At 38.4% G+C, this 25,999-nt stretch overlaps 1 protein-coding gene across 6 annotated transcripts in view; it reads left to right on the top strand.

Annotated features, from left to right (window-relative positions):
* Window positions 1-24,343, top strand: part of MAP3K7 (mitogen-activated protein kinase kinase kinase 7) — a 41,866-nt gene extending 17,523 nt beyond the window's left edge. The window contains exons 9-18 of one of the 6 annotated variants that reach the window (XR_014546837.1): window positions 558-639; window positions 1,849-2,000; window positions 2,444-2,603; window positions 5,748-5,828; window positions 11,993-12,060; window positions 14,574-14,688; window positions 17,452-17,513; window positions 18,515-18,627; window positions 21,605-22,694; window positions 22,861-24,343. Coding sequence is in view for 3 of the 6 variants with exons in the window: in XM_083608372.1 (XP_083464498.1) it covers window positions 558-639; window positions 1,849-2,000; window positions 2,444-2,603; window positions 5,748-5,828; window positions 11,993-12,060; window positions 14,574-14,688; window positions 17,452-17,513; window positions 18,515-18,627; window positions 21,605-21,785 (1,014 nt within the window). In the remaining 3 variants the exon portion in view is untranslated. Of the gene's footprint in view, window positions 1-557; window positions 640-1,848; window positions 2,001-2,443; window positions 2,604-5,747; window positions 5,829-11,992; window positions 12,061-14,573; window positions 14,689-17,451; window positions 17,514-18,514; window positions 18,628-21,604 lie in introns of all 6 variants that reach the window. The other 5 variants (XR_014546835.1, XR_014546836.1, XM_083608372.1 and 2 more) reach the window with 5 other exon arrangements.
* The last annotated feature ends 1,656 nt before the right edge of the window (window positions 24,344-25,999 follow it).

The raw sequence follows: 25,999 nt of genomic DNA, 5'->3' as shown, positions 1-25,999 counted from the left end.
CACATCTTTGTTGCCAGGATTACTGGCAAACATATGTAGCCACACCATATATCTCTTGTGCTAGTAAACTATTTATGAGACTTTTCTACAGTCACATTTGGAGTCAACTTTGCAAAATGAATACTGCCTTTCATTACTGAACATCAGGCTTGTCTAGTGAGTAATGTTTCAGTATATTTTGACTGATGCTATTAAACAAATGTTGCCATTTATTTAATATCACAGTAGAAAGATTGCATACATCTTTTAAAAATAATAACGTTAGCTGAGTGTTGTCTTTTGCCTGATAGCAGCATACATATGATCATGCTACATCTCTCCTTGTACTTATGACTGTTTGACATTTTTATGTTGTCATGACTTTTTAGTTAAAGAATAAACTGGCTTTATACCAAACATCCAACCACACATTTTGAGAGTCAAGTTGAAGATCTTAGGGAGTTTACTAAAATAATATATACAGTATTGATTTTTCCTGTTTCATGTTCTGTCCAGTGAGCCAGGAGACAAAATGAATTTGTCGATCATTGAGCTTTTCCTCCTTTACGTCTTTGCAGTACTTTCCAGGAGCAGAGGAACCTCTACAATACCCTTGTCAGTATTCTGATGAAGGCCAAAGCAACTCTGCCACTAGTACAGGTAAGTAGATTATATGCATAAGTAGTTGATTATTAATTAAGACTATGTAGAATTAAAAACATGTGCAATGTCCTACTGTTCATTGTGTCAGCAGATGAATGGTATAGGCATAGCCCAGAACCACTGCACTAGTATGAGTTCCCAATTTACAGTGTCTATTCTAATGCTAACACAGCAGAAGATGTCATATTGGCGCAGCAGTATTTGGTATAACTAGAAACAAGCCACCTTTTTTCTTTTGTAGCATTGTACTAAGCTGTCATGGTAAGACTCACCTACATACTGTTTCAGATTTTTTTATGGCACCATGGAACAACCATTGTGTTTAATATTTTCTTAATATGGGCTGTAACCCACAAACAGCATAGGAACAGGAAGCTCTCTTATACTGAGTCAGTTCTTTGCTCAGTGTTTTCTTGATGGTCAGAAAGCAGAATTCCAGACAGTATTCGTTCCCAACCCTGCCTGGAAAGACCACAGAGCCTCTGCTCTGCCACTGAGATACAACCCTTCCCCACAGAGAGTTAGTTCTGCTTCTTATGCCTTAAATATTTGAAGCATAAATGTTTCTGCCTCAAATGCCTTACATACAGTAAGTCTGTAGATAAACAGTACTGCAGAGTGTAAGATATTCTTTCTTGTAGTTGATTGACAGTACAATGATTTCAGCAGACTAAGGAATCCTTTTCACATAAAGTTACTGTGAAATGCCTTAACTCATATGTGGAGAAATTACCTGGAAGCTACCTTTATGTTCAGATTTATTCCTCATAAAGTTTAGTGCTATCCATCTCATATGCTCACAGAAAGAAATAAACAAGATAACAACTTTGCAGTCCATATTTAAAAGATATGCAGGATCATGCTATTCTGAAACCGGGGTTTAGCTGAAACACCTAAGCCTTCTAAAGAAGGATTTATGTCAGCAGAACTGGTATCCATTAGCAGCACTGCCTGTCATGTTTCCAAACAAAATACCTTTAGTACTAGTGATTTGTTGTGTTGAGAGGATGAATTTGATTTTCACATACTGGGATAAATCTGTAACTCTAACAAATATGTTAAGGCTGTAGTTATGCAGTCTAGCTGGGGTTTTTAAAAAAATAAGAATCCAAAAATAAGAAATCGAATACAACCAATATTTAAAACTGTAGTTTTGTAGTCATGAGTGACTTCTCAAGTAAAGTAACATACTTCTAAAATGTATAGGTTCCTTCATGGATATGACTTCCACAAATACTAGTAACAAGAGTGATGCCAACATGGAACCAAATGACTTTCCAGGAACTGCTACCAATGACACTATTAAACGCTTGGAGTCAAAACTGGCCCAGCAGATGAAAAATTCAGCAAAGCAGTCGGTAAGAACATAGAAATAATAGTCATTAAGGAAACTTTAAAATCAAAATAATGAGATCTCCCTAACCATTACTGCTTGAAAAATACATATTAAATTATTTTAAAACTCTGACAATAAGTACCTATTCAGAGTTTGTGACAAAAAAAATACACAAGATTTAAAGACAGTTATCAAATCTAACTACTACTAGTATTGTTATGGAGATCCAGGTTTGCAGAGAGCACAAAAAATAAGTTCCATGCCTTAAACATATGTTTATACCTTAACAGAAGCATAAACCTTCTGCCTACTCTTCTTCTGAGAGAGGTTATTATGGGCTTGCATATCATCTTAAGAACTAAATGAAAATGGCAGCTGCAGATGTATTATTCATGCAAACTTTATTTGTTCACCCATTTCTGCAATTAGTTTTTGAATCATTGTAAAGTGTTTCGTTTTCTGCAGGGAGAGCCTGGTCGTTTGAGCTTACCTCCATCTCGCGGTAGCAGTGTCGAGAGCTTGTCAGAAGTTCGTGGGCGACCGCAGTCAACCCTTGTTTCAGGAGAAAGCAAACGAATGAGTGCTGATATGTCTGAAATTGAAGCAAGAATTGCTGCTACCACAGGTAAAAGAATCTTACTAAACAGCTAGGCAAATGGGACTGAGATCAATAAGTTCTACCAGGGGCTATAGGACCAAAATGAACAGAGAGAGCTGCATTGTAGGAGGAGAAAATCATCCACAATCAGGTGGATGAACCTTGCACCAGTGGAGCTTGCTGGCACAAGATGTATCTACCTGAGGACTGCAGGAGAGAAGGATCATTTTGTCAGCAGTGCATATTTGTGATGCTGTTTAGTTCTACATGCCCACCCCTATCCTTCGCCATTGAAACGGGTTATGCTGGGTGCAGTCTGACTCTCAGTTAAGTGCACTTGGGTTGCAAGAAGATGAGTGAGGTATATATGCAATTATTTTTGCCTTCTCTGGGTATGTCCATGACTATTAAAGTTGGTCACTTTATTTTTCTAAATCTATGCAGTTCCCTTTAGGACTGAATGTTTTCATTTGCCTGGAATTCAAATATTTTCTGCATTTTAAGAACAGCTGGTTTAATTGAAAAACTGGAATTCTCCACATGTAAGAGGAAACTGGTGCATACGTGAGGTAGTTATTATTAAATTAAAATACGGTGATCTTTTGTAGAAAATTCTAGTTACTCTTTACTATATCGTAACTAAAAAGTGTTGTGTATGGCGTTTTGTAATGAACTCTGAATACAAGTCTGTGATTTAAAGGATGCCTCAATGGCCAGAATGCACAGAATTCATAAACAGAACAGAAAATTGCATGCCTACTCATAATCCTGAAATGGTTGGAAGGCAGAAGCTGCTGTCTCAGAGCGTGGGAACAAAGGCAAAGTGTGTGTCCAGACTTTGTTTCAGGGCTTTTCTCCCAGCTGCTCCCAATAGATCAGAGTTGCCAGGGGCTTCCAAGTGAACCTTCTCAAGGAGCCCCTCAAATATTTGGTATGATCAAAGCTGAGGCAGAGAGCATGTCTGGAGTATTTGACAGCGTTAATCTTGTGTTGTGCAAAGGGAGGTGCCTAAATGGGACCAGAGCACCCACTTTTTTCTACCCTGGCTTGAGGTCAGAAAGGATCTAAATAAGGCTTCCATTTCCATTTTTTAGTAAATTAGTGGCGTACCTAAAATGTACTATGTCGCTAATTATAATATCGTAATTTATTCTAAAAGGCAGCACAGCTTATTTGGGACTGACATAACTAAAGTGATGTTGTTTAATCTATTTGTATATTAAAGATGGTTTTTTTGTACTATGGAAAATTATTGGTATTCTGAACCTGTTAATGTGTCCTTACTAAACAGACATTTTTATTTTATCAATCAACCTTTCTGTTGCTTACTTCTGGTGAGATATTGGCCGAACAACGATAAAACAAAGTTTTCAACAGGCAAATGGGATGACTAAATCCCAGTCTTTGAGATCGTAGGTTCTTTTCTGTCAGTAATAGTTCAACATTTAATATGTCCTTGTAATGGCTACAGTTGCATTCCTGTACGAAATTAACGAAAAGAAAGTCCCATTGAACATTCATACACATGAACTCAGTGAGTAGACATGCGTAGGATTGTGTTTTTAAATTACATTTTGACTACACACTCACTTCATTAGGAGACATAAAACAAATAAACGCACTGGAACTGATACTGGTTTGGCATTAATTTTTATACTAGATCAGTTTCCTGACTTCAATGGAGCAATAGAGAAAACTGAGAGGCAATTCTTTGTTCTTAGATTTTGATCTGGGTATCCTTTTGATTTAAAGAAGGCTAATTTGAAAATGTCAGGTACCCAAATCAATAACATATAATTCCAGGAGAAACTTCAAAATGGAGATCATCTAATTATGTTTATGTAAATGTGGTGGAGCAGAATGCTCCAATTCTATGACTGTCTAAATCAAAAGTTATGGTGCCTAGAATAAAATAAATGTTTTAAAGATCGATGTGTGGCCTCTATTAGAAAACCAATGAGAGCAGCAACTCCTGCTTATATGCTCTTAATGCAAGCAATTGGCTAAAGCAACAGAATTTAAATCTTTAACTACAGGGAATGTTGCCCATGGTCAGATCTACTATGTTCATCCTATTAGTAGTAGTAGTGGTGGTGGTAGTAGTATATACCGCCCTATACTAGTCTACATTCTACATTCTAGTCCAGAAGTAATCTATATTTGAAGCTGGCAATATTACTGTTATTTATTTATGTTTGTGGCCCACTCTTTTCCATAAGGTCCCAGGGCATGTTACATCTTAGAAATAGAATAGAATACAATACTGTAAAACAAACAAACTTACCCCAACCTAAAAGTACCATACAATACATACATATCAATGAACCCTATGGTATACAGGGGTTGGTGAAGGCACTAAATATTGCTAGATTCTCATCCACTGTATTCATAAGATTTTTATAGAACAGCATTCCCAGACCTGTTATTTGTTCTTAATAAGGAGCTTTTAACTTAACTCGTTGGGCCATTATACCACCACTGTCACCACCCTTCATTATGTTACTGGTAGCATTAACAGCTGTATTTAATTCCAAAGCTTTCCATTACACATTTCACTTCCAGAAAATACTTATATTCCATCATTTTAATCTTTCATTTGTGTTTAATATTATGGAGGTTGCTGATTCTGACTCTCCTTCAAAATGGCAGTTCCAGTCAGTTTCCAGCTGAAAAGTGGGTGGCAGGGAATAATCTGGCAATGTTAGTGCACGTAAATCAAAAAAGCTTTCTTGAAAACGTATAGGCGTTTTCACTAAAATCTTTTGAGAGTAACACTTTTTAGAAAATATTTGGACTGCCACATGTGGCAGACATCTTATTAGTATATTAGTGAAGTGGAGCCGGTGGACAGTTTAGTTTATTTTGTGACCAGACTTTGGTTTTCCCTCTCTCCTTTACCATTCCGCTTTGTTTGTTTGGATTTTGTCTTTCTAACTATAACTAATAAAGTGCTGTGTTACGTTGTTGACCGTACTTATGTTTGTTGCCCTTAACAAATGCTTTACAGTTTTGAGCATGAATGGAAAGCTGTGCAGACCATTCTGCATGACCTTTTTTGCATGGTCTCCAGTTTAACCAAGTTGAGTAAAAGGTGCAGTTTTAGTCTGAATGATTTGTGTTAAAATTGTAGTCGTTTGCATGTGTATTGTATGTGTGTATGTGTTTTTTCAGCCTTTTCCAAACCTAAACGAGGCCATCGTAAAACTGCTTCATTTGGCAACATTCTGGATGTCCCAGAGATCATCAAACCAGGTATCACATACTGGCAAAGTGGGCCATTTTCATGGATGCTGGAATAATGATCAGTTCTTTAAATACTTCTTGCTCCTGTTAATGAATTAACAAGCTGGCACTACATGCTAAAGATGCATGAGAAAAAGAAGGCTTTTGCTCCCATTGCAAATTAACACAGTTCTTTGAACTAGTAAAAAATAATAATAATAACAGGTGAATTTGTTCAAATTCTCAGTGTAGAAAGAACTTGATTTTTAAAAAATGAATTATTAATATGACTCTCAGGATAAATTTTCCTGAATTATGTCAACATACCAGTGTTGTCTTTCAAATCCAAATGGTTCTCTTCATAAAAAACCTCTTACTTAGAAAGGTTAATATGTGAAACAAGTCTGCATTTTGAATGATTAAATAACAACTACATTATCAAAATTATATCAGACCAGTTTTGCCTATAGTAATAATTAAATGGTTATTTAAACCCATGTATATGGTTTATGCTAGTGCAACAGATATGGTTAAAGTAACAGATTTTAAGAAAGTATGCAATATCTATTAAGACTGACTAAATGTAGCCTGAGATATAAATATATTTGTTACAACTATATTTTGTTAGTTTTAATTTTTACTAATTACTATTAATACATAAAGGGAATATATGGAAGGCCATGTGGTAAATAAATGACTTAAAATAAATATTTATAAATAAAAATGTAGGGCAAGATCCAGTGTTGTGCAAAGAGACTTCTCCTTCCTCTCCTCATCCCGCCTCTTCTCTCTCTCATCCACACCAAATCTGCTCTGGATGGTCCACTGGTCGATGGATACAATCAGATTTCAGAAAGAGACACACTTGTTATTGAAAAACACTGGTACACATGTACATTAATATATTTTCTTCTCCAAAAAGTTGCTATTCTGTCACAGATGTCTTGTTACTGTGACTTCCTTCTCTCCATTTAACATTTTCACTTAGGATATAGTGTTTTCAGTAGTTCAACTTAAAAACACCCTTTTTTCAACTTTGGAACAGTCTCATCCTTAGTTATAATTAAGTTTGCAACAATAATTAAGTTTCCAGTCATAAGTAATTTACAACAATGTATTGGATCATAATAAGTGCTCAGAGAAAGGGATTGGCAAAAGAGCACTTTCCTGTATTCCCCCAGACATCTGAAAGTTTGGTGGGCTCTTCTGAATGGGGTGAGCTTTGAAGCAAGAAGCAGTTCAAAACTGGATGCATGCCTCACCCACAGAAGTTACCTGCACTCATTTTATATATATATATATTTTTTGCAGTTCCTTCTCCCACCCCACTGCCCTGCACCTAACCTAGCCTTGGGAGAGACTTTTAGCGGGCTTCTGGGAAGGATGGAAATGTCTCCTTCTGCAACCTTGGGATCCAAGCCATTTCTTTCTTTCTTTCTTTCTTTCTTTCTTTCTTTCTTTCTTTCTTTCTGCAAATTCAAGCAGCATAATTTTTGGTTGTAAGGACAGATTGTCATAAATCTCATGACAGCTGTTTTTACTTGATAGCCAAAACTTTTTATCTCAGAAAATGCTACCACATGTATGAGTTAGCTCCTGTGGTAGAGTGACATTTTCCAACAAGTATCTGTGTTGGTTTTATAGATCTTATTCAAATCACGTGACAGTACAGAGAAGTTTTAGCAATAAGAATCTTACACAGAGTGCAGTGCTGGAAAGGAGGGGACAGGAAGCATTCTCTCTGAACTTCTTGATTTATTTTAGGGTCCAAGTCTATTTTTGTCAACTTTATAATTAAATAGGAATGACGCCTGTTGAGTAATGAATGCTCTATGTAAGATTGACAAATATACAGAAACAAAGTGACAATCAAAACATTCTTAACAAATGACCTTCATATAGTAGTCATTCCTAGCCAAATAGCTTAGCGAATTTCATGTACCAAATACTTTATAAAAGTTCTATTACACCCTGAGTTAAAAAATGAATACAATGTTATGCGATGTCTTAGGACATAGCAAAGAAAGTTTTGAAAGGAATTCTAAATAGTCAAGATATGATGCATAGCCTAGAACTTGGCCTGGAAACAAAGGCCAACACCTCTGCTCTTGCCCAAGTGATAAGGAATCTGGTGACAAGTGGTTAGGAACTTCTTCATTACCTTCTCAGCAATCCAAGTGTTTCTGGAACAACAGTAACAAATGAATTCAATCATAAACTTCTGTAGGCATGGAGATCACCTTTTCAGATGAATGAAATACAGTATTTTCAAACGGGTTCAGTCATTGAACCAGTTTTTCATATATGTTTATGAGGAAAATTGGCATGCCAAACATTCATTCATAAATGTTTTGCACAGGATGGTATTTGTATTATTATTTTTTACATATTTCCTGTGTTTTTTACTTTGGGATTCATTGTTGGCTCAGATTTCTGGTTGTGCCAGTTTCACAATATTATTTCATGTATCTCATTTCCAGAACAGTCCAAGTTTATTTTAAACAGCACAAAAATATGCATTATTTTAAACATTTCTTCACAAGGTGCACATTATTTGTATGCATTTTGGTATTTATTTTGTGTCAAGATTTGTGAAAAACAAAGGGTTAATGCATTCCATTCCATAAATCCAGGAAGCACAAATCCAATTCACTTAAAATGCAGAGCTAACGAAATATGCAAGTATACTAGTTCATTAGCAAGTTACAGTTGTGAGGTTGTAGTATAATTAAAAGCAGGGATTGTCAATCTTTTGGGGCACATTCGTTATTTGGAGGCAGTGTCATGAGTGCCAGTCATAAAATGGCTGCCAGGGGGCATAGCACAAAATGGCTGCCATATCTAAAAGAGCAGAAAGTGACAGGACCACAAAATGGTGCAGACCCCTCTCCCTCAAATAATAAGCCATTGCCATATTTGCACCTTTTCTCTGCTCACAACAAAAAGGTGAGCATGAAGTGTGGTCATGTTTCAGGGGACATGTAGGAGAGGCCAAAATAGGGCAAACAGCGACAGGACAAAAAGGACATTTATTCTCATTCCAGATTTTTGATGGGACATTTACTGAGACCTGTTGCAGGTACCATAGGAGGTACTGGCAGGCACACTGGTGCCCACAAGTGCCTGATTTAAGCCCTTTGAATTTACTCATGCTTCTGTGTACTGTGCAATGTATCCTTTGCCACAATCCCTCAACTAAAACAGCTAGAGTGACAGATTCTACAGTATCTATAACACTTCACTAAACTTCTCAGGGGAAGGATTTGAACCAGAATTTAAAGTAAAGAAATGTTACTAAACACATGTATTGATTGGTGGTCAGTACACATGTTAAGTATCTCCCCACCCAAAATTTGTTTACCTATCATTAAAATTTAGGGTTATGGTTCTTTTCAAAGGCTTCTCTTTACCTTTTACCCCCAGATTACATAATCACTTGAATGGCACTCCTTGCAGTAGGATATTCTCTTGTGTTTTAACAGCATTGTTTTCAGTTCGTAAAGAGTAAGATGGTTACTTCTAAAAAATAGTAGTAGTAGTAATATTTATTAAATTTACTGCCTGCTCTTCGCCAACAGTGTGGTTTACAACAATTTAAAATTCTGTATTAGAAACACTTAAAACAAATTGCAGTCACAGGTGTCCTGAAACACGCATCTCAGGTGTTAAAGGCCAATGTAAAAAGATGTCTTTTCAGCATTCACTAAAAGCTGTATAGTGAAGGTGGCAGACATACTTTGGGTGCCACAGAAAATGCTCTCCTGGGGGCACCACCAGGACTTCTGACGGTGGCAGAAATACCAAGACCTGCTTATTTTAATACCCAAGAGGGTCTATAGGAAAGGAGGCGGTCTGTCAAATATTTGGGGCCTAATCATTTGAGGGGTTTTAAACAGTAATGTGAGCATCGTGAATTGGGCCTGGAAATGAACTGGCAACCAATGTAGCTGTTTTAGAATGGGTTATATGCATTCTAAAGGCATATAATCTGGCTGCTGCATTTTGGACCAGTTGAAGTTTCTGTGTTCAAGGGCAGTGTTTATAACTGGAGCTAACTGATTTCCATGCTGGAAGCTTGTGTTTTTATGGCTGGACCCCTAAGCTGATATTGATCCAGGAGCAACAAGTATTTATCGATTTCCTGTTTGTTTGGCTGTGCTTGAGCTGCTTGCCCTATGCCAGTACTAGTTAACTGCAATGAAAATGCCTTAGCCTAACAGCTTGCTTTAAATCTCATGCTGCTAATCTGGAGGTTTCTCATTTAAAGCAGTTTGGTGTCGTCAGTGCTACAGAGCACAACCTTCTTGAATATAAATATATAAAGGCATTTTTAATTCTACCCCACCCTGATTATTTTAACTTTTTGGTGGCCATGATATAATGTTTCAGCAGCACATGTGCTGGGTTCTTTAGATTCACAAATGTTGCTAATCTGAAAGGAGAATGGGAATTCCAGATATTTTTTACAAGTTTATTTCAGTTAAGCTAATTTTAGAACGGAGCTGTTGAATGAAATGTGGACATAATTGTTACATCAGTCATGAGTGGATCATCTTGAGGTCCATCCTAAGTTGCTAGAGCCTGTGAGCAACTGCATAAATCTGTTAATGAGCAACTGCTTTTTTAAAAAAACATCACAAGTTGTGCTTCCCAATGTAAACTCCTAATGATCATTTTCTTAATGACAGGCTGCTGCATGCTTTTTAAGGAGCAGATCATGGACCACTTAGGCAGTTCTTGGGAAGTTTGTGTAGTTGACCTGGAAGTCAAGCACTTGTGTGTGTCAGTACTCTGTAATTGATATTTTCAGAAGTGGCGCAGAAATTCTGAACCACTTTGCTGCTCACAATATCAATTTGCTCTAAATTCTAAAAACTTTTAAAGTATCTGATTCCCTTTCTGTATTTTTTTAAATAACTTGTTAAATCAAAATCCTTTGGGAGAAATGGGTAACAAGCCGTCCAAATATATACTCCTTTTGGTGGTGTGTAACTCAAGGGAAACCCAAGATGTTAAGCAAGACATTATTCAGAAAACTGGGTTGTTCTCTTCCTTTTTATCCCATTTATATTCAAACTGGAAATAAGTTCCTAGGTCACTTTAATCAACATTGAGGCCTCATATAAAGCCAAACTGCATGTTGTAAAACAGAATGATCAATTGAAGGACGCTGAATGCATGTGCTTCTCATTGTTGGAGTGGTTGCTTGCGTTACCGCTGGTCTGTGTTTTTCTAAAACAAAAATGTTATGTAATGTAACCTTCAAAGACTGAAGAATCCTAAGTATTGTGTCAGCTGTTAATTTCAATGTGTTGGTGTTTCCTTTGGACAACTGATCTCTCATCCCAGAAGCAGCATAAACAATGATCATTAGAATAGCAAAATGCTAGCGGAAATGCTGCATACCCAAAAATTGTGATCTTTTGTTATTTTATTGGCTTGCAGATTTTAACAATGTATATATAATCGCATATAGCCATTAATTTTTTAATTTAAAAAAACTGGTGGCATTCAGGTCTGTAATAGGTGCAAAATGATATATATATATATATTGAGATATATATATATATATATATATATATATATATATATATATATATATAAGAGCAGGCTACATTTTCAAGAATGGGACAAATAAGTATAATATGATTCTCGGCAACTAAACAGGAGCATTATAACTGGAATAGAAATTGGGTTGGCCTTTCCTGTGAGAGAGAGCAAAATTATGATTTGCAGGTCAGTACTGCTGATTACTCATTTTGCTTACTAATCCAAAGAAGTGAGAAAACTGGCAGCATCTTATCGTAGTAGCCGTGCTCTAGAAATCCCCATAACGTAACCTCCTTGAAATAGATGTCGTCATCAGTGCCAGCCCCCCAAGCACTAAGCCTGTTAAAGGACATGTGACAGAAGATGGTGAAGGAAAGTGCAGAAGCTATTCATGGGATAGGAGTGGTTATTGTATTAGGATATGCTTTCTGTTGACACGCCAGTGTGCAGGGTGTTTTTTTTTTTCTTCTTCTTAAAACTTTGCAGCTGTCTTTCTGCTCTCCCCCACTCCTCCCCATATACAAACACACTCTTTCTCTCCCTCTCGCTGGATCTGTACAAATTCCAAGCTCTTTCTGCAACAGTCACACCCTTATTTTGTTTGAGTGCATTTCAGCTCCTTTTTTTTTTCTTTCTCTCATCAGCAGGCAACGGACAACAGAGGCGCAGATCTATTCAAGACCTTAGTGTTGCTGGAACAGATTCCAACCAGGTAAAAAACCTTTTTTTCCCTTGAAGATCATAGTTGGCTCATTAAATGATTGTCTAATATTATTTTATTTTACTTTTTTTAAAAAAATGTTTTTGTGGGTGAGCAACTCTTTTCAAATTGAAACCACCAAATTAAAATTATAAAATACCTGAAGAGCACTAGAATTGTGAAAGTGCAATGTACAGCTTTGAAGAACCTCTACCATAGCTCTGTACTGCGTTAAAGATGCTTAAACTGGCAAGAAAAGTTTCACAATATTGTCTCTCCTTTGCTATAGTCTAAAGTATATTTGCTTGCCTTTTGGTAAGACTTAGTAATGGTGTAACAAGCCTATATCCCTATGTATTATTCTAGGTGAGAAAATGGCATTGTACTTAGTAGGAATTGGTTCCAAGCGAAAAACGCCCAACATGCCTAAAAAGATTGCAAGTTCTGTTAACGCTACCCATTGAAAATGTTTATTGTTGACTATGCATATGATGCTGTTAATTATTATTTTTAACTATACTACTTGATATTTGGCTAAATTTGAGAGCAATTTCTTGCCTGCACAAACCTTTATTTATAAAACTTAGAATTCTTCAGCTTCATTGCTTTACTGTAAAACTTTTCAAAACCGATGTGAATTTGAAAGCTCTCAAACTTGCGTTTAGGGAAAATACAACTACAGTACTGACTTATCCATAGTTTCACCTTGTCATTTGAGGTGACATTTCTGAGTACATATGCACATACCAAAGACATATCATCTCATCACTTTGTCCTTAGTGGCTTAGAGTGAAATCATTGGAAGGGGGGAAATGAAATGTTTTACGTTTTGTGTTTTTAATTTTTATACCTGAGCTAATGGAATGTCAGGCAACAGTCTTTAAACGTCAGTAGCATGAGTAACATTGATTCATTTGTTTTGAATATAGTTAGTGTCAAACTAGTAATGGCAGCATGTGTGCTGCCTAGGTGCTTTTCATTTTATTTTTTTGTGAAATGTGTGATCATGGCCTTCATAATTAATACTTGTGCTCCACCTGTATTTGTATCAGCATAGAACAGGGATTAAATCTTTCCTCCCCATTGAGATGGGAGCCCACACAAGCCAGCCAGAATCTTGGTGCAAAGTGTTTAATAACATTAGTCCTTCAATAAATTCTCTGTATATTCTTTAACAACCATCCGTCTGGGCATTAATGCCCACACATTACCTATGCATGTGTTATAAGGAGAAGAGCCCCACTGGATTAGACCAAAGGTCTATCGAGTCTTGCATCTTGTTTCCATTAGTGACCACCCAGATGTCTCTGGCAACCCTGCAAACAGGACATGAACACTCTAGCCGTCTTCGGCTGTGGTTTCTCAGTAACCAGTATTCAGAGTCATGCCGGTTCTGATCCTAGAAGTGTAGCGGAGGTGTAATGTAGCCATTGATAACCTTAGCACTTTTCCTACTTTGGGCTCTAAGAAGCCCATCCATAAATGTACAGAGAAGTTTTGATTGGACTGGAGCAGGGCAGAGGTAAGAGGTGTACACATTCCAAAGGATGGGCAACACTCCTCGTTTTCCATGACAATAATTTGTCCATGCTAACTTTGTTCCCCTTTACAGCCAGTTCTTGTAATTTTGCATTTTTCAGCAGGGTTATTGTGTCTGATGCAATCTTGTCCCAAGAATCCTTTTACTTAACCCAGCCTACCATTCCATGTTTATTTGGTTGACGAATAGTGCTGTTTATTTTCCCAATAGATCCTGATTTTTATTTACATGATGTTATACTGTTGTTGTTGTTGTTGTTGTTGTTGTTGTTGTTGTTAATTGAATTTATATACTGCCCTATACCCGGCGGTCTCAGGGCAGTTCACAGAACAAAATCAGAATATAAAACACAAATATATAATCAAAATAAAAACAATAGCCCAATAACCCCCCTCCCCCCTCAAAACCCCACCATGTTTTAAAAGGGTAGAACCCAACTTCTGAGGGCCATAGCCCTTGTATGCAATTATTTTTTCCTTTGTTCTTGACGTTAAATAGTCAGCAGGGGCTGCAAACCACATCAGTATCATGGCATGGGGAAAGGGGGACTTTAAGCCTTTGCTGCATTATGGTGTCAGTCTAAACTGAGGATGGGAGGCCACACCGGCTATTTTCAGTGGGAGGAAGAATATGTCCTTTGGCACCAAGTGGGTGGGTTGGAGAAGAGGCATTGCTGTTTTTTTAGCTCTACTCTTTTCTGACAGCAGTATATTCCCCTGTCCCCTTCACTAGAAAGTCCCTGAGCTCTGATGAAACATGTAGAAAAACATCATGGAAGAATGACTCCCGAAACTTGTGGACTGATTCACATGTTTTTTATATTATTGTTTTCTTTATTTCAAGGGGAAGCAAACCTCTCAAATGTTCATGAAAATTAACTGATCTGGCAATCAAGAAATTTCAGATTTTCAACAGTGTTGTTCTGAAATTGCAATGTGCTTAAGATAATAATTTGGTTTTTTTAAAAAAAAATGTCTTCGTACAGGAAAGCAGGAACAACAGTAGATCATCTAGTCCTAGTGTGAGAATGATCACTACCTCGGGACCAACCTCTGAAAAGCCAGCTCGCAGTCTTCCATGGACACCTGATGACGCTACAGGTAAAGTTGGGTTTGGGTTTGGCTTTGGAAGTATCAATGCTCGCTCTTGAGAAGTACTGTGTTTGCGTAGTGATTTACACACAAGGCTTGTGTGTATTAAACTTTATCAACTTCAGGTTCAAAATCAATGTGAGTCCCTGCTAGGCATCTACCATAGGGCAAGTGAGTGTGTTGCTACAGCTGTGACTGCGGCTCCTTATTTGGCCTCTTGTGTCCGCACCATAATCAGAAGCTTTATTGCACTAGCCAAAGGCCACAGCATCATCTAAAATACTCAACTACATCACAGAGGGAGAGAAAGCTGCTGCTGTCACCTGATCACTTGCTTGCTCTCCATCAGTAGTGCTGAACCATGGGAGGGTGATCATTTGTATTTTACAGGAACCCGCTAAATTTTTATGCAAAAACCTGGAGCCAGGACTGTCGGACATTGTGCTGTGTGTCAAATTTTTGTTACAAAATGTGTTCTTCCAATGCTGTATGTAAGTTACTTTTTAGCATAAAACATATAATAAAAACAAATTGTACATCATTTATGTGCATGCCTTCATTTAAGACAGGCTTAATTGATTGTGAATGTTACCCTACATCAGACTCTCCCCAAGTTTATTCCCAGTGCTTCTAGTGTTAATAACTACATTGACTTCGGCAAAGTAAATTACCATCTGTGTTGTTGTTTAGTCATTTAGTCTTGTCCAACTCTTAGTGACCCCATGGACCAGAGCACGCCAGGCACTCCTGTCTTCCACCTGTACTTCTAGCATTATTACATCCAACTGCAAAATAATGTAGAAATGGACATTTTGTATAGAGTGTACTGTAATCAAACTGTTGTTTCTTATTAGATAGTAAATGTCCAATTCTTGATAATGAATACTCAATATTAGGAAAGAAATGCTTTGTAAACATGACTGTTCCATAATGGTTTTTTTTCAAGCTAACCTGAAGAAACAACTTTTACCAGTGGTTCACATACTGCTGCAAAAGTGCCTTGGGTTTTTTTGGGGGGGGGGTTGGTTTTTTACAATCAAGCAACATATAAATTTTATGAAATAAATAAATACCTCCAAAATGTGTATATACACATGGTCCAAAAGCACCAACTTTTTATTTTACTTGGGGGAATTTGCATCCTGTCCCTGGGAGTCCCCAGGGCAGCTTCCAACATGGCATAAAACAACTATAAAAAGCACACTAAACAAAATACAAAACAATAAAATTAAAATCCTGAAGAAAGCATAGCAGATTGGCAATCCAACGGTTCATATTATAAAAATGTAGCCTGGTCCCCAGTCCCCACCACCCCCACACATTCACACTCCTTCTAGAACGAAAAATCCTTTACCATTTCTAAAATGAAAACAAAGATGCCCAGCTTCTTTGGGAAGAAGAGATCATAATGGGATTGTTGAAAAGACTCTGTTCATCTCTGCAGATATAAGTACAAAAAGGTCTCTGTTCTGGACTCTTTCCCTTTAGGAGGATGCTGGAGTAGGGATCGCTTCTGGGAGCTGTATTCAGCTACCCTGCTGCACACATAGGACTGCAATGTTTGTGCACACCACACACACAGCTTTGCACCTGAAAGGATTGCATCTTTTATGAGTAACAGAATACCTTGTTTTCACAACAGAGAATCCTCATTGCCTATGCAAAGTATGCCTTGACTTAAGAGAACAAGGAAACTTATGTACATGAGCAGTTCCGTATGTGCATGAAAAAAGATGCTATTGCCAGCATCTTGTAGATTCCTGAGGGCCATTGTAAGCGAATGCTATTACAAATTCCTACATATACAATACATGTGGAGATGGCAGTACTGAAACTGTAGTATTTGTACAGAGATTTGTGTAAGGAGTTAATCGCCCCAATATTGCTATGTCAGCTGGAGTGCTAACTGGCTATTGTGTTATTTTTCTCCTTGCGGATCAATACTAGCTGATGACAGCAATGGCTGCAAAAGTCTTAGTAACCGTCCTTAAAATAAGGACTACACTTTTGCCCTGAATTTTCAATTGTATAATTTTAAAATTCTAATTAACTTTGGTAATTTTAACTGCTTAGAGGTGTTTATACATGTTTGCCTTTTAAAATCAAGTTGCAAAAGTCAGTAGCTGGTGCAAAGAAATATCTATCTGCCTTTTGCAAAAAGATTTGGATTGATTTTGGGGTAGATTTGGATTGCTATTTTGCTGACACCCCCCCTCCCCGCCGCCCAAACCACTCAGTAGACCAAGTACAACATAATGGCCGTTTTCATTATTGTATGATGAGAGGAAAAGTGACCTTTATATGTGGTTTTGAAATTGAACAGGCCTAGTTGGAAGAAGACTCTAGAAACCTGTTTTATGTAGATGTAACTTGAAAAAAAGAATAAGAGGATTTAACAGCAACAAAAACACTATTTTTATAAATACATCTCCACTGCATCCATTATTATTAGACTACTTGAAAGCACCTAGATACTAAAGGTACAGGATAGATATCTGACATTAATACACTCCAACAGCTTTACAGTTCTGTGTGGTTGTAGTTGCTCATTAAATACTTCACTGCATGATCAGTTAGTATAGTCAGCAAGCCATAAATGCGGCCATCATGCAGAGATAGATAACAAGTGCTATGTGGCACTTAGTCATGTGAAAGTACCCTGTATCATTTCCTCATGAAACCTATGTCTATGTAGGACTTTGAGAACTTCCAACATGTATTGATGTCACTTTGCACACTTGAAACTCAAAATACCTGTCTTTTTTCCAACAGATACCAATGGGTCTGATAACTCCATCCCAATGGCATATCTTACATTAGATCACCAATTGCAGGTAAAATCATTCTGTGATTTCCGTTTTTGCTTAATATGTTTAGGCCACCTTTAATGGCAAAAGCTCTTTTCCAGGCTTCTTACAAAGAGAAGCATACAATACACAACCTATTAATAAATAAAAAAAATAGATGATACAATTCTCTATCTTCAATATTTTGTCCATTTTGGGGGGTAAAAAGATAAAGGGACCCCTGACCATTAGGTCCAGTTGCGGACGACTCTGGGGTTGCGGCGCTCATCTCACTTTACTGGCCGAGGGAGCTGGCATACAGCTTCCGGGTCATGTGGCCAGTATGACCAAGCCACTTCTGGCGAACCAGAGCAGCACACGGAAACGCCATTTACATTCCCACCGGAGCGGTACCTATTTATCTACTTGAACTGGCGTGCTTTCAAACTGCTAGGTTGTCAGGAGATTGGGGGGGTAATTATACTGGTGTGCATGCAGGAGTCGAGCCAAATTTAGCATGTGCATGTTTAAAATAGTTTTGTTTTTGTTTGTTTTTTAAAAGGGGTACTGTTGCAATTGGTTTGATTAGCCAAAAAGCTAGCTATGCAAAATGTAGTCTCTGGTCTTTATGTCTGAATAAATTGACCTGATGCAACGAACTGCTGCCCTGACAACCCAGCTCAGAAGATTAGAGTTACATCTTGCCAACACTAGCCTCTTATCCCACACTCTGTGCTGAAGAAGTACCAAGTAGCAGCGCATTGGTAACTGCATGGTCACCCATCCCAGGGATGACGTAGACATCCAGAGCAGGGTGGGCTGCCATTTGAAACGCTTCATCAGTCATGATGATCGCTAAATAGTTGCCCACGTATATTTCTTTTACAGATTATAAAATAATACTCTGGTATACTTCATGTTTGCCTAGGTCTGTGAAGATGTTTTCTGGATATAGTTTAGTTCCCTTGAATTTAAAAAGAGAAGGTTTGACATGCTGTGTGTTGAGATAACAGTTGGTTCATTTTTAACATGTTTGATTTTATTTTCAGCCTTTACAGCCATGTCCAAACTCAGAATCTATGGCTGTGTTTGAACAGCACTGTAAAATGGCACAAGAATATATGAAAGTTCAGACAGAAATTGCATTGCTGTTGCAAAGAAAGTAAGTGGTAAAATATGTTCCTTTTTTGTTCTTGTGTGATAATTTTACTGAAACAAAAGTGTAGATTAACACAGTATTGCATTTTTTAAAAATTAAAAAAAACCCCTACATATTGCTTCTAAAATGGCAGCATTTTCTTACTTTCAAGCATGATTCTGGCTTTGATAAACTTATAATACTAGGAGTCTCTGTAAATGAATTTGTAATCTGCTTATAGAAACAAGAACATGTAAAGGTATGGTGCCCTGTTTTGTATCATGTCCCAAGGTTGAACTATCTTCTTCACTTGCTTAGAATGGCAGATTGGGTTGATAGTTATAAATATTTCACATGCAACAAGCCATGGAGTAATGTTTCTGTACTTCCTAGTGAGATACAGAGTCCCATTTCTCAGAACAGGATGAGTCTGGGAAGGCCTTGGAAATTCCCATGACTCCCAAACTATTTATTTATTTATTTATTCATTCATTCATTCCTGTTTATATATTCTTCTTCACACAAGATCACAATGCAGTTCACAGCTAAAATGCAAAATAAACAACTGCAAAAAACAAATAAACTAAAACACTACATAAAAATAATCAAAACTTTTTCATAACACACTGGTGCCATGATTTGTGTCTTTCCCAACTTAGAGCTGTAAGAGTGACGACTGGCTCATTCCTATCATGGGAGCATCCTCCAAGACGGTTGCTGCAATTCCAGAGTCAACCCCCATTTCTCCTCTTCTTTTCCCAATTGCTTCCCCAATACCCTGGCCTGTGACCATAGCTCAGAATTCCACCTGCCAGGCAGAAGTTCCTACTTTTGACTGCAGGACCATTTTTTGTGACAGAGCAAACAGCATGCTCTTCAGTTCCCAAGGCAGTCAGCCGTTCCAACCCTTGCTGCCATGAGCCGTGTCACAACATTACTCTTTTCTCTGAGTGTTAAATGCCACTCACTCTCCAGTCTTAAGGGAAGCAGCTGATGCCCATCTTGTGACAAATGTGCTTCCCAGCTTTCATCATTGAGAGTGCATCATTTGGAGCAGTTGCAAGGCAGTACAGTGGACCCTCCGGATATGAACTTAATTCGTCCCTGGGGTCTGTACTTACCCCGAAAAGTCAGTATCTGGAGGCACCGCTTCTGCGCACGTGCGCAGAGCGTTTCTGCACATGCATGAAGCGTGCAGAGTGCTTCTGCACATGCGCACATGGCAAAACCCAGAAGTATACACTTCTGGGTTTGCCGCGTTCGTAACTTGAAATTACGTTACCCAAAGTTAACGTAACCCAAGGTACCACTGTATTCCCATTTCCGCTTCACAGGTACATCTGGGGCAGCTGGACTCTCTAAACGAAGTAGATTCTTTAAGACCCAGAAGAAAACTCAGAGAACTAGTTCACTGCAACTCTGCCTAGAATATTTTCTCATCTAAAATTAGAGGCCGAAAGTGTTTTGAATGCTTATCTCATCAATTAAATGAAATGACAGTTGTGAAAAAATAGTCTACGTGACTCTTGCCTCTGCTATTTTAACAAGAGTTCATCTCAATATAGAACGTGACCTATTTTGAGAATGGTGTAAAAAGGACAAAACCTAAATAATCTTTGAGACTATGAGCCCAAATAATCTTCTGGAATATTAGTACTATTAGTTTGTTTTTTATTCTACCCTTCCTCCCAAGGGAGCCTAGGGTGACAGGACACATGATTAAACATTTGAAAACACACAAATGAAAACAGTGGTCTCAGAGTTTCTAGGAACAGTATCTCAGTCATCAAATAGCTAGGTGGATATAAATGTTTTTATTGTCTCCTTAAAGTCAATAACAAGGGAGACAGATGCAGCAAACCAAGTCGGAGATTCCACAAATGGGGAACTGCCACAGAAAAGGCCCTGTCAGAGGTCACTGCCAATCAGACAGCCCCTAGTGGCACTTGTGTCATATAGGGCTTCATATGCCAGTACTAACACCTTGAATTTAACTTGGTAGCTTACTGACGCACAGTGTTTTGAGGACCACTGGTGACACATTGTCCCATCAGGCTACCTCACTTACCAGCTTAGTGACTGCATTCCACACTAACTCCAGTTGTCAAGTGTAACCCCACATACAGCACATTGCAGTAGTCCAGATGAGAGGTTAGAGAATCGACAACTGATGCAAGGCTATTCCAATCTAGGAAAGACCATACATAGCAAATTGGCCTAAACTGGGCAGAAGAACTCCTAGCCACGGAAGCCACTTGAGACTCCAGTGACAAGTTGGGATTCAGGAATACTCCCCACCTTGGGCAGATACAGACACTGACTTCTGAATGAACCTGTGGCCAGATCATTGCCTGTTAATTTGACATTGGCTATTAATTGTGATCCTACATATAGGAGTCAGAACTTGAAGTTCTCCTTAAAATCAAACTGATAGTTGCTTTGTGAACATCTGCTTCATGCAGTGCATTTGTCTAGAACCGCTGCATACCCGAACTGAGCCAGTGACAAGTACAGCTTCACTAAAACCACACATGAAATTCATACATAATTTTGTGACACACAATTTTGGCATCCAAAAAACTTGTTAAATAATAGACTTAAGTTATACTACTAACATACTAACAAAATATTGGTGGCAGTGATCTTCTGTACTTCAGCAGGCATCTGCTACTGAACCAAATATTGCTTTTTTCTCAATATTAATGAACTTGGGGTTGGTTTACACTGCTCCCTTCCCTAATTTTCAAAAGTCATGTGCTGTTGTATGGTACATGGATAGTTGTGGACATTGACACACATGCCACCGCACATGCATACTTAAATGGGGTGTGAAGGAGACCTTGCTACTGTACCCTGTGGAGATTACTTTATCAAACATCTGTGAAGTATATCAGATAATATTTGAGACTATTTTTTTTTTAGTAAACAGCAATATTGGTAGATAAATGTGAGTATCATTTCTCTTGAGATTCTAATGTTAACTTTTCAAAATTTAATTTAGGCAAGAACTAATAGCAGAACTGGACCAGGATGAAAAAGACCAGCAAAATACATCACGTCTGGTACAAGAGCATAAAAAGCTTTTAGACGAAAATAAAAGTCTTTCCACGTACTACCAGCAATGCAAAAAACAGTTGGAAGTTATCCGAAATCAGCAACAAAAACGTCAAGGGACATCATGATTCAGTGGGACTTCAAATTGACAATGTTGCACAGAAAAACTTCTTTTTAAAAAATTATCCCTTAATATGACATCTTCTGAGTGTTCCCTTATTGGTGTGTGCTGAATGTGTAGACATACCTGCTGCTCTTCCAGCATCAGTCCAGTATCCTTTTTATTTGTTTGAACATTGTTTGAGAAAGGTATGAGCAGCTACAGGAATTATCAGCAGCACTAAACATAAAGCAAAATGCAATGAACTCTGGCTGTTTGCATGCCCCTCGTGTGATGGCTAGCCTACCAAAAGTGGTTTAAGTGGCCGCTAAATTGTAAGATCTTTTGGTGTTAACGCAATAGGAACAGTATAGATTTTTTCCCCCATTTTTAGAATGTTTTTGTTATTCCCCCATCTCGGACTGTTAGCAAGAATCAGTCATTTTCCAGGACTCCACCAAGCTCGAGAGCTGATGCTGGCTAAACACTGCATTCTTTTGAATATGGGAAGTCTAAGCTGAGGCCACCATCACTGGTTGAGCACTTGATCACCCTGCATTTTGACTAAAATTTCTTGTAATCATGCTATCATACAATCCTGTATTTTCTTTACATTTGAGAGTTAAAGAATGGAAAGATATGGTGAAGAAGTTTATCAAGCCCGTATGTTCAAATTGAGGATAAAGATTCAATAAGCCAAATGGATCCAGTTACATTATGTATCGTTAAGTATGGACATGTATAAAATTGGTTCATCTCTTGAGAGTTACCACATTGTAACCTGGACACTGGGCATATTCCTTTAAATCGGGTGTGACGCCTGAGGCCTTCCAGCTACTTTGACCTACAATTCCAATCATCCTTGTCAGCTGGTCATGCTTGCTGGGCTCGATGTGGGTTCAGCAACAACTGGAGCCCCCAGGTCTCAGCTTTAAATGTCCTGATGTAGCAAGAGAGAAGGTAGTTGCAATCCCCCCTGAATCCTGTTCTCTACACCACTCTTTGCCTTGTAAGATATGAGCAGGAGGATTACAGGTACACTGCTACACAATGGGTAACGTGGATGATGGGATTCAGCGAGCGAGCGAACAAGTAAACAGCAGCTATCTTCTCTTGTGTTGCAAGAGATTTTAAGGAATGCGATCAGACCGAAGGTCACAACTATGCTGCATCTTAGAATAATCAAAACATTGCCACCTATATCGCAGTCAAATTTGAATGCTGAGTTGGGGAGGGGAGAGAAAAAACGCCATGAATGTCCCTAAGCTCTCTCACTAACTACCACCTTGTTTTAAGAAAACAAACTCCCACAATCCATAAAGGGATTTTTAAAAAATACTTTTAACCCCATTAGAATAGCTGCCCCCCACTCCGAACACAATCTGCTGTTGAACTGCCCCAAGTTTCAAAAGTGTTGCGTGGGCACTTCGTGGTTGGGAATTGGAGAACAAGGTGTTGAAATGGTGGGTCTGAGTGAAAAACCATGTCAAGTGACTTTTAGTACATAAAATGCCTATTGTCTTCCGAGTCTGAAGCAGAAAGGCTGCATTTTGACAATATTTTGTCATGTCAGTACTTTGAACCACAAAGATTAGACATGAATTCTTTTGTGTATATATGTAAATATGGCCCAGTGTGATAAGAGGGAGGAGTTATTGATTCCAACTATAGATTTTGTAAGTCAGAAAATCATTAAAGATATGACTCACAACCTGTGGTTAGAATTGTCCAAAAGGAAGACATACAGCCTTACACGTTTCAATGTCCATCGTTCTGTGGGTTGACACTGAGAATCTGGATAACTTTCAGTCCTAGTTGAAATATGCAGCCTGATTCTATGCAAGTTTCCTTAGCGCTATGTCCAACTGTATTCTCTGAGGCTTATTCCCAGGAAAGCATGTGCAGTGTTGCAGCCTTAATATGGCAATACATTTCTGAAACAGCTATGGTTTTTAATAACTTGAAACTTATAAAACAAAAAATGGTAATTGCTTCAGTGAAATATCCAAGAAGCCTCTGAAAGATTAACTGAAAAATGTTGAGCTTTGATTCAAGCTCGCTTTTCACGAAACAGCTACCTATGAAAGGTTTTTTAAATAACTCCACACATTTGCCACTGTATACCATACCCGTGCACATTACTGTTTACAGAGGCATGGAGGAAAATATACAGTAGCTTCTACAATATCTGGTGAGCCATTGCACTCAGATGCTGCTTTCATGTGAAACAGACCTTGGAAAAACCAATCTGGTCAGGAGCCATTCCAAAATACTCAGAACTCCCCCCAGTTATAGTGCAATACTATGCTTACTTGCCAAGAAGTGTGTGCAGTGGGGCTTACACCATAGTAAGTGTGTGCAGGATCCTACCTACTTGCCTAGTAGTAAGTCTCATTGAACTCCTAATGACTTCTGAGTAGACAGGTATAAGGTTTCACTGTATGTGTCCTAACTTTATCCTTGCCCTCCTGTGTTTCTTTAAACTATGAAGTATTGCTGACTTGTTCACAAAGATTACCAAACCTAAAGGTCTGTGTTCTGAAAACAGCCCCTTCAACTTTAAAATAAATCTATTCTTGGCAAGTTCTCAGAGTTAAAACCCATCTCATTTTGTCTAAATAAAGGGGAGGGTTATAATTCCTGAAACCTTAGCATATAATTTGATTAGTTAGCTGAAACTGATATTGGGATCAACTTAAGGGCACACCTATTTTTAGCAAAATGTAATTGGCAGGGAAAATAACTATAGTATTAGGAATAGCTCAAAGTTATCCAAAGCATTGCTATCTGCACACATCTGTCAGGTTAGCCAAATGGATGCGGTTGTGGTGCAGCCACTTTTCTCAGTAAATTTGAGTAGGACTAAGCACATCTGTATAAAAAGCATTGAAATTTGACTTTTTCTACACATTACAGGCTACAACCTCAAGTGGTCTCTGGAACAATCTTGTTCTACTGTGTTGTGAAATAGCTTTTGAAGTGTAGTCAGCGTAGATAATTGCAGGTGCTTAACTTGCAAGTTAATGGAATATCTACTGAAAACTACGGTTTTAACTAATTTTGTTTTAATACAAAATAGACCTAGTGGTGCTGAAGAAGTTACTCATAGGGATTAGTGTTACTGAGCAACTCTCCTTTGCCATATAATGTGCTTTGAGGGCTATGGAAAAGCTTCATCAAGGATGATTGCTGCCATTGTGCAAGATCCAGTTGATTATTGCAGTAGATTTATATGATAAAGCTGCACCTCAGATTTGTAGGAGCAGTTCTGAAGGGCTGAAATGGAGGCAAAACTGCACTTTTAGACCAAATGTAGCGTTGCTACATCTTAGGTTAGCTCAGTTGGTAGAGCATGAGACCCTTAATCTCAGGGCCAGTGGTTCAAGCCCCAAGTTGTGCAAAATATTCCTGCACTGCAGGAGGTTGGACTAGATGACCCATGTGGCCCCTTACAACTCTACAATTCTATGATTTTAGAGGAAGGAGTTGCTAAAATTAACAAGTAGGTGACCCAGAAACTGCAATTAATCCAGAATGCGGCAGCTAGACTGGTGACTGGGAGTGGCCGCCGGGACCACATAACACCGGTCCTGAGAGATCTGCATTGGCTCCCAGTACGTTTCTGAGCACAATTCAAAGTGTTGGTGCTGACCTTTAAAGCCCTAAATGGCCTCGGTCCTGTATACCTGAAGGAGCGTCTCCACCCCCATTGTTCAGCCCGGACACTGAGATCCAGTGCCGAGGGGCTTCTAGCGGTTCCCTCATTGCGAGAAGTGAGGTTACAGGGAACCAGACAGAGGGCCTTCTCGGTAGTGGCGCCTGCCCTGTGGAACGCCCTCCCTTCAGATGTGAAGGAAATAAGCAGCTATCTTCTTTTTAAAAGACATCTGAAGGCAGCCCTGTTTAGGGAAGTTTTTAATATTTAATGCTGTACTGTTTTTAACACTTGATTGGAAGTCGCCCAGAGTGGCTGGGGAAACTCAGCCAGATGGGCGGGGTATAAATAATAAATTAGTAGTAGTAGTAGTAGTAGTAGTAGTAGTAGTAGTAGTAGTAGAAGGGCTGCTTCTGTGGGAGATGCTGAAACTTCCCCAGATATCTTAGCCTTGTAGTTGCCTCTCGGCTAGGATTTGATAGTAGAACAAACCCTCAGGCAGGCAGAGGGGAGTTTTTAATGCAGGGATTGCAGAGGGAAGGAAAGTATACACATCTTTTTTGGTATTCTAAATCATGTTTCACATA

The sequence above is a fragment of the Podarcis filfolensis genome (genome assembly GCF_964270895.1).
Source record: "Podarcis filfolensis genome assembly, chromosome: 3".
NCBI lineage: Eukaryota > Metazoa > Chordata > Lepidosauria > Squamata > Lacertidae > Podarcis > Podarcis filfolensis.
This window is presented reverse-complemented; position numbering and strand designations above follow the sequence as displayed.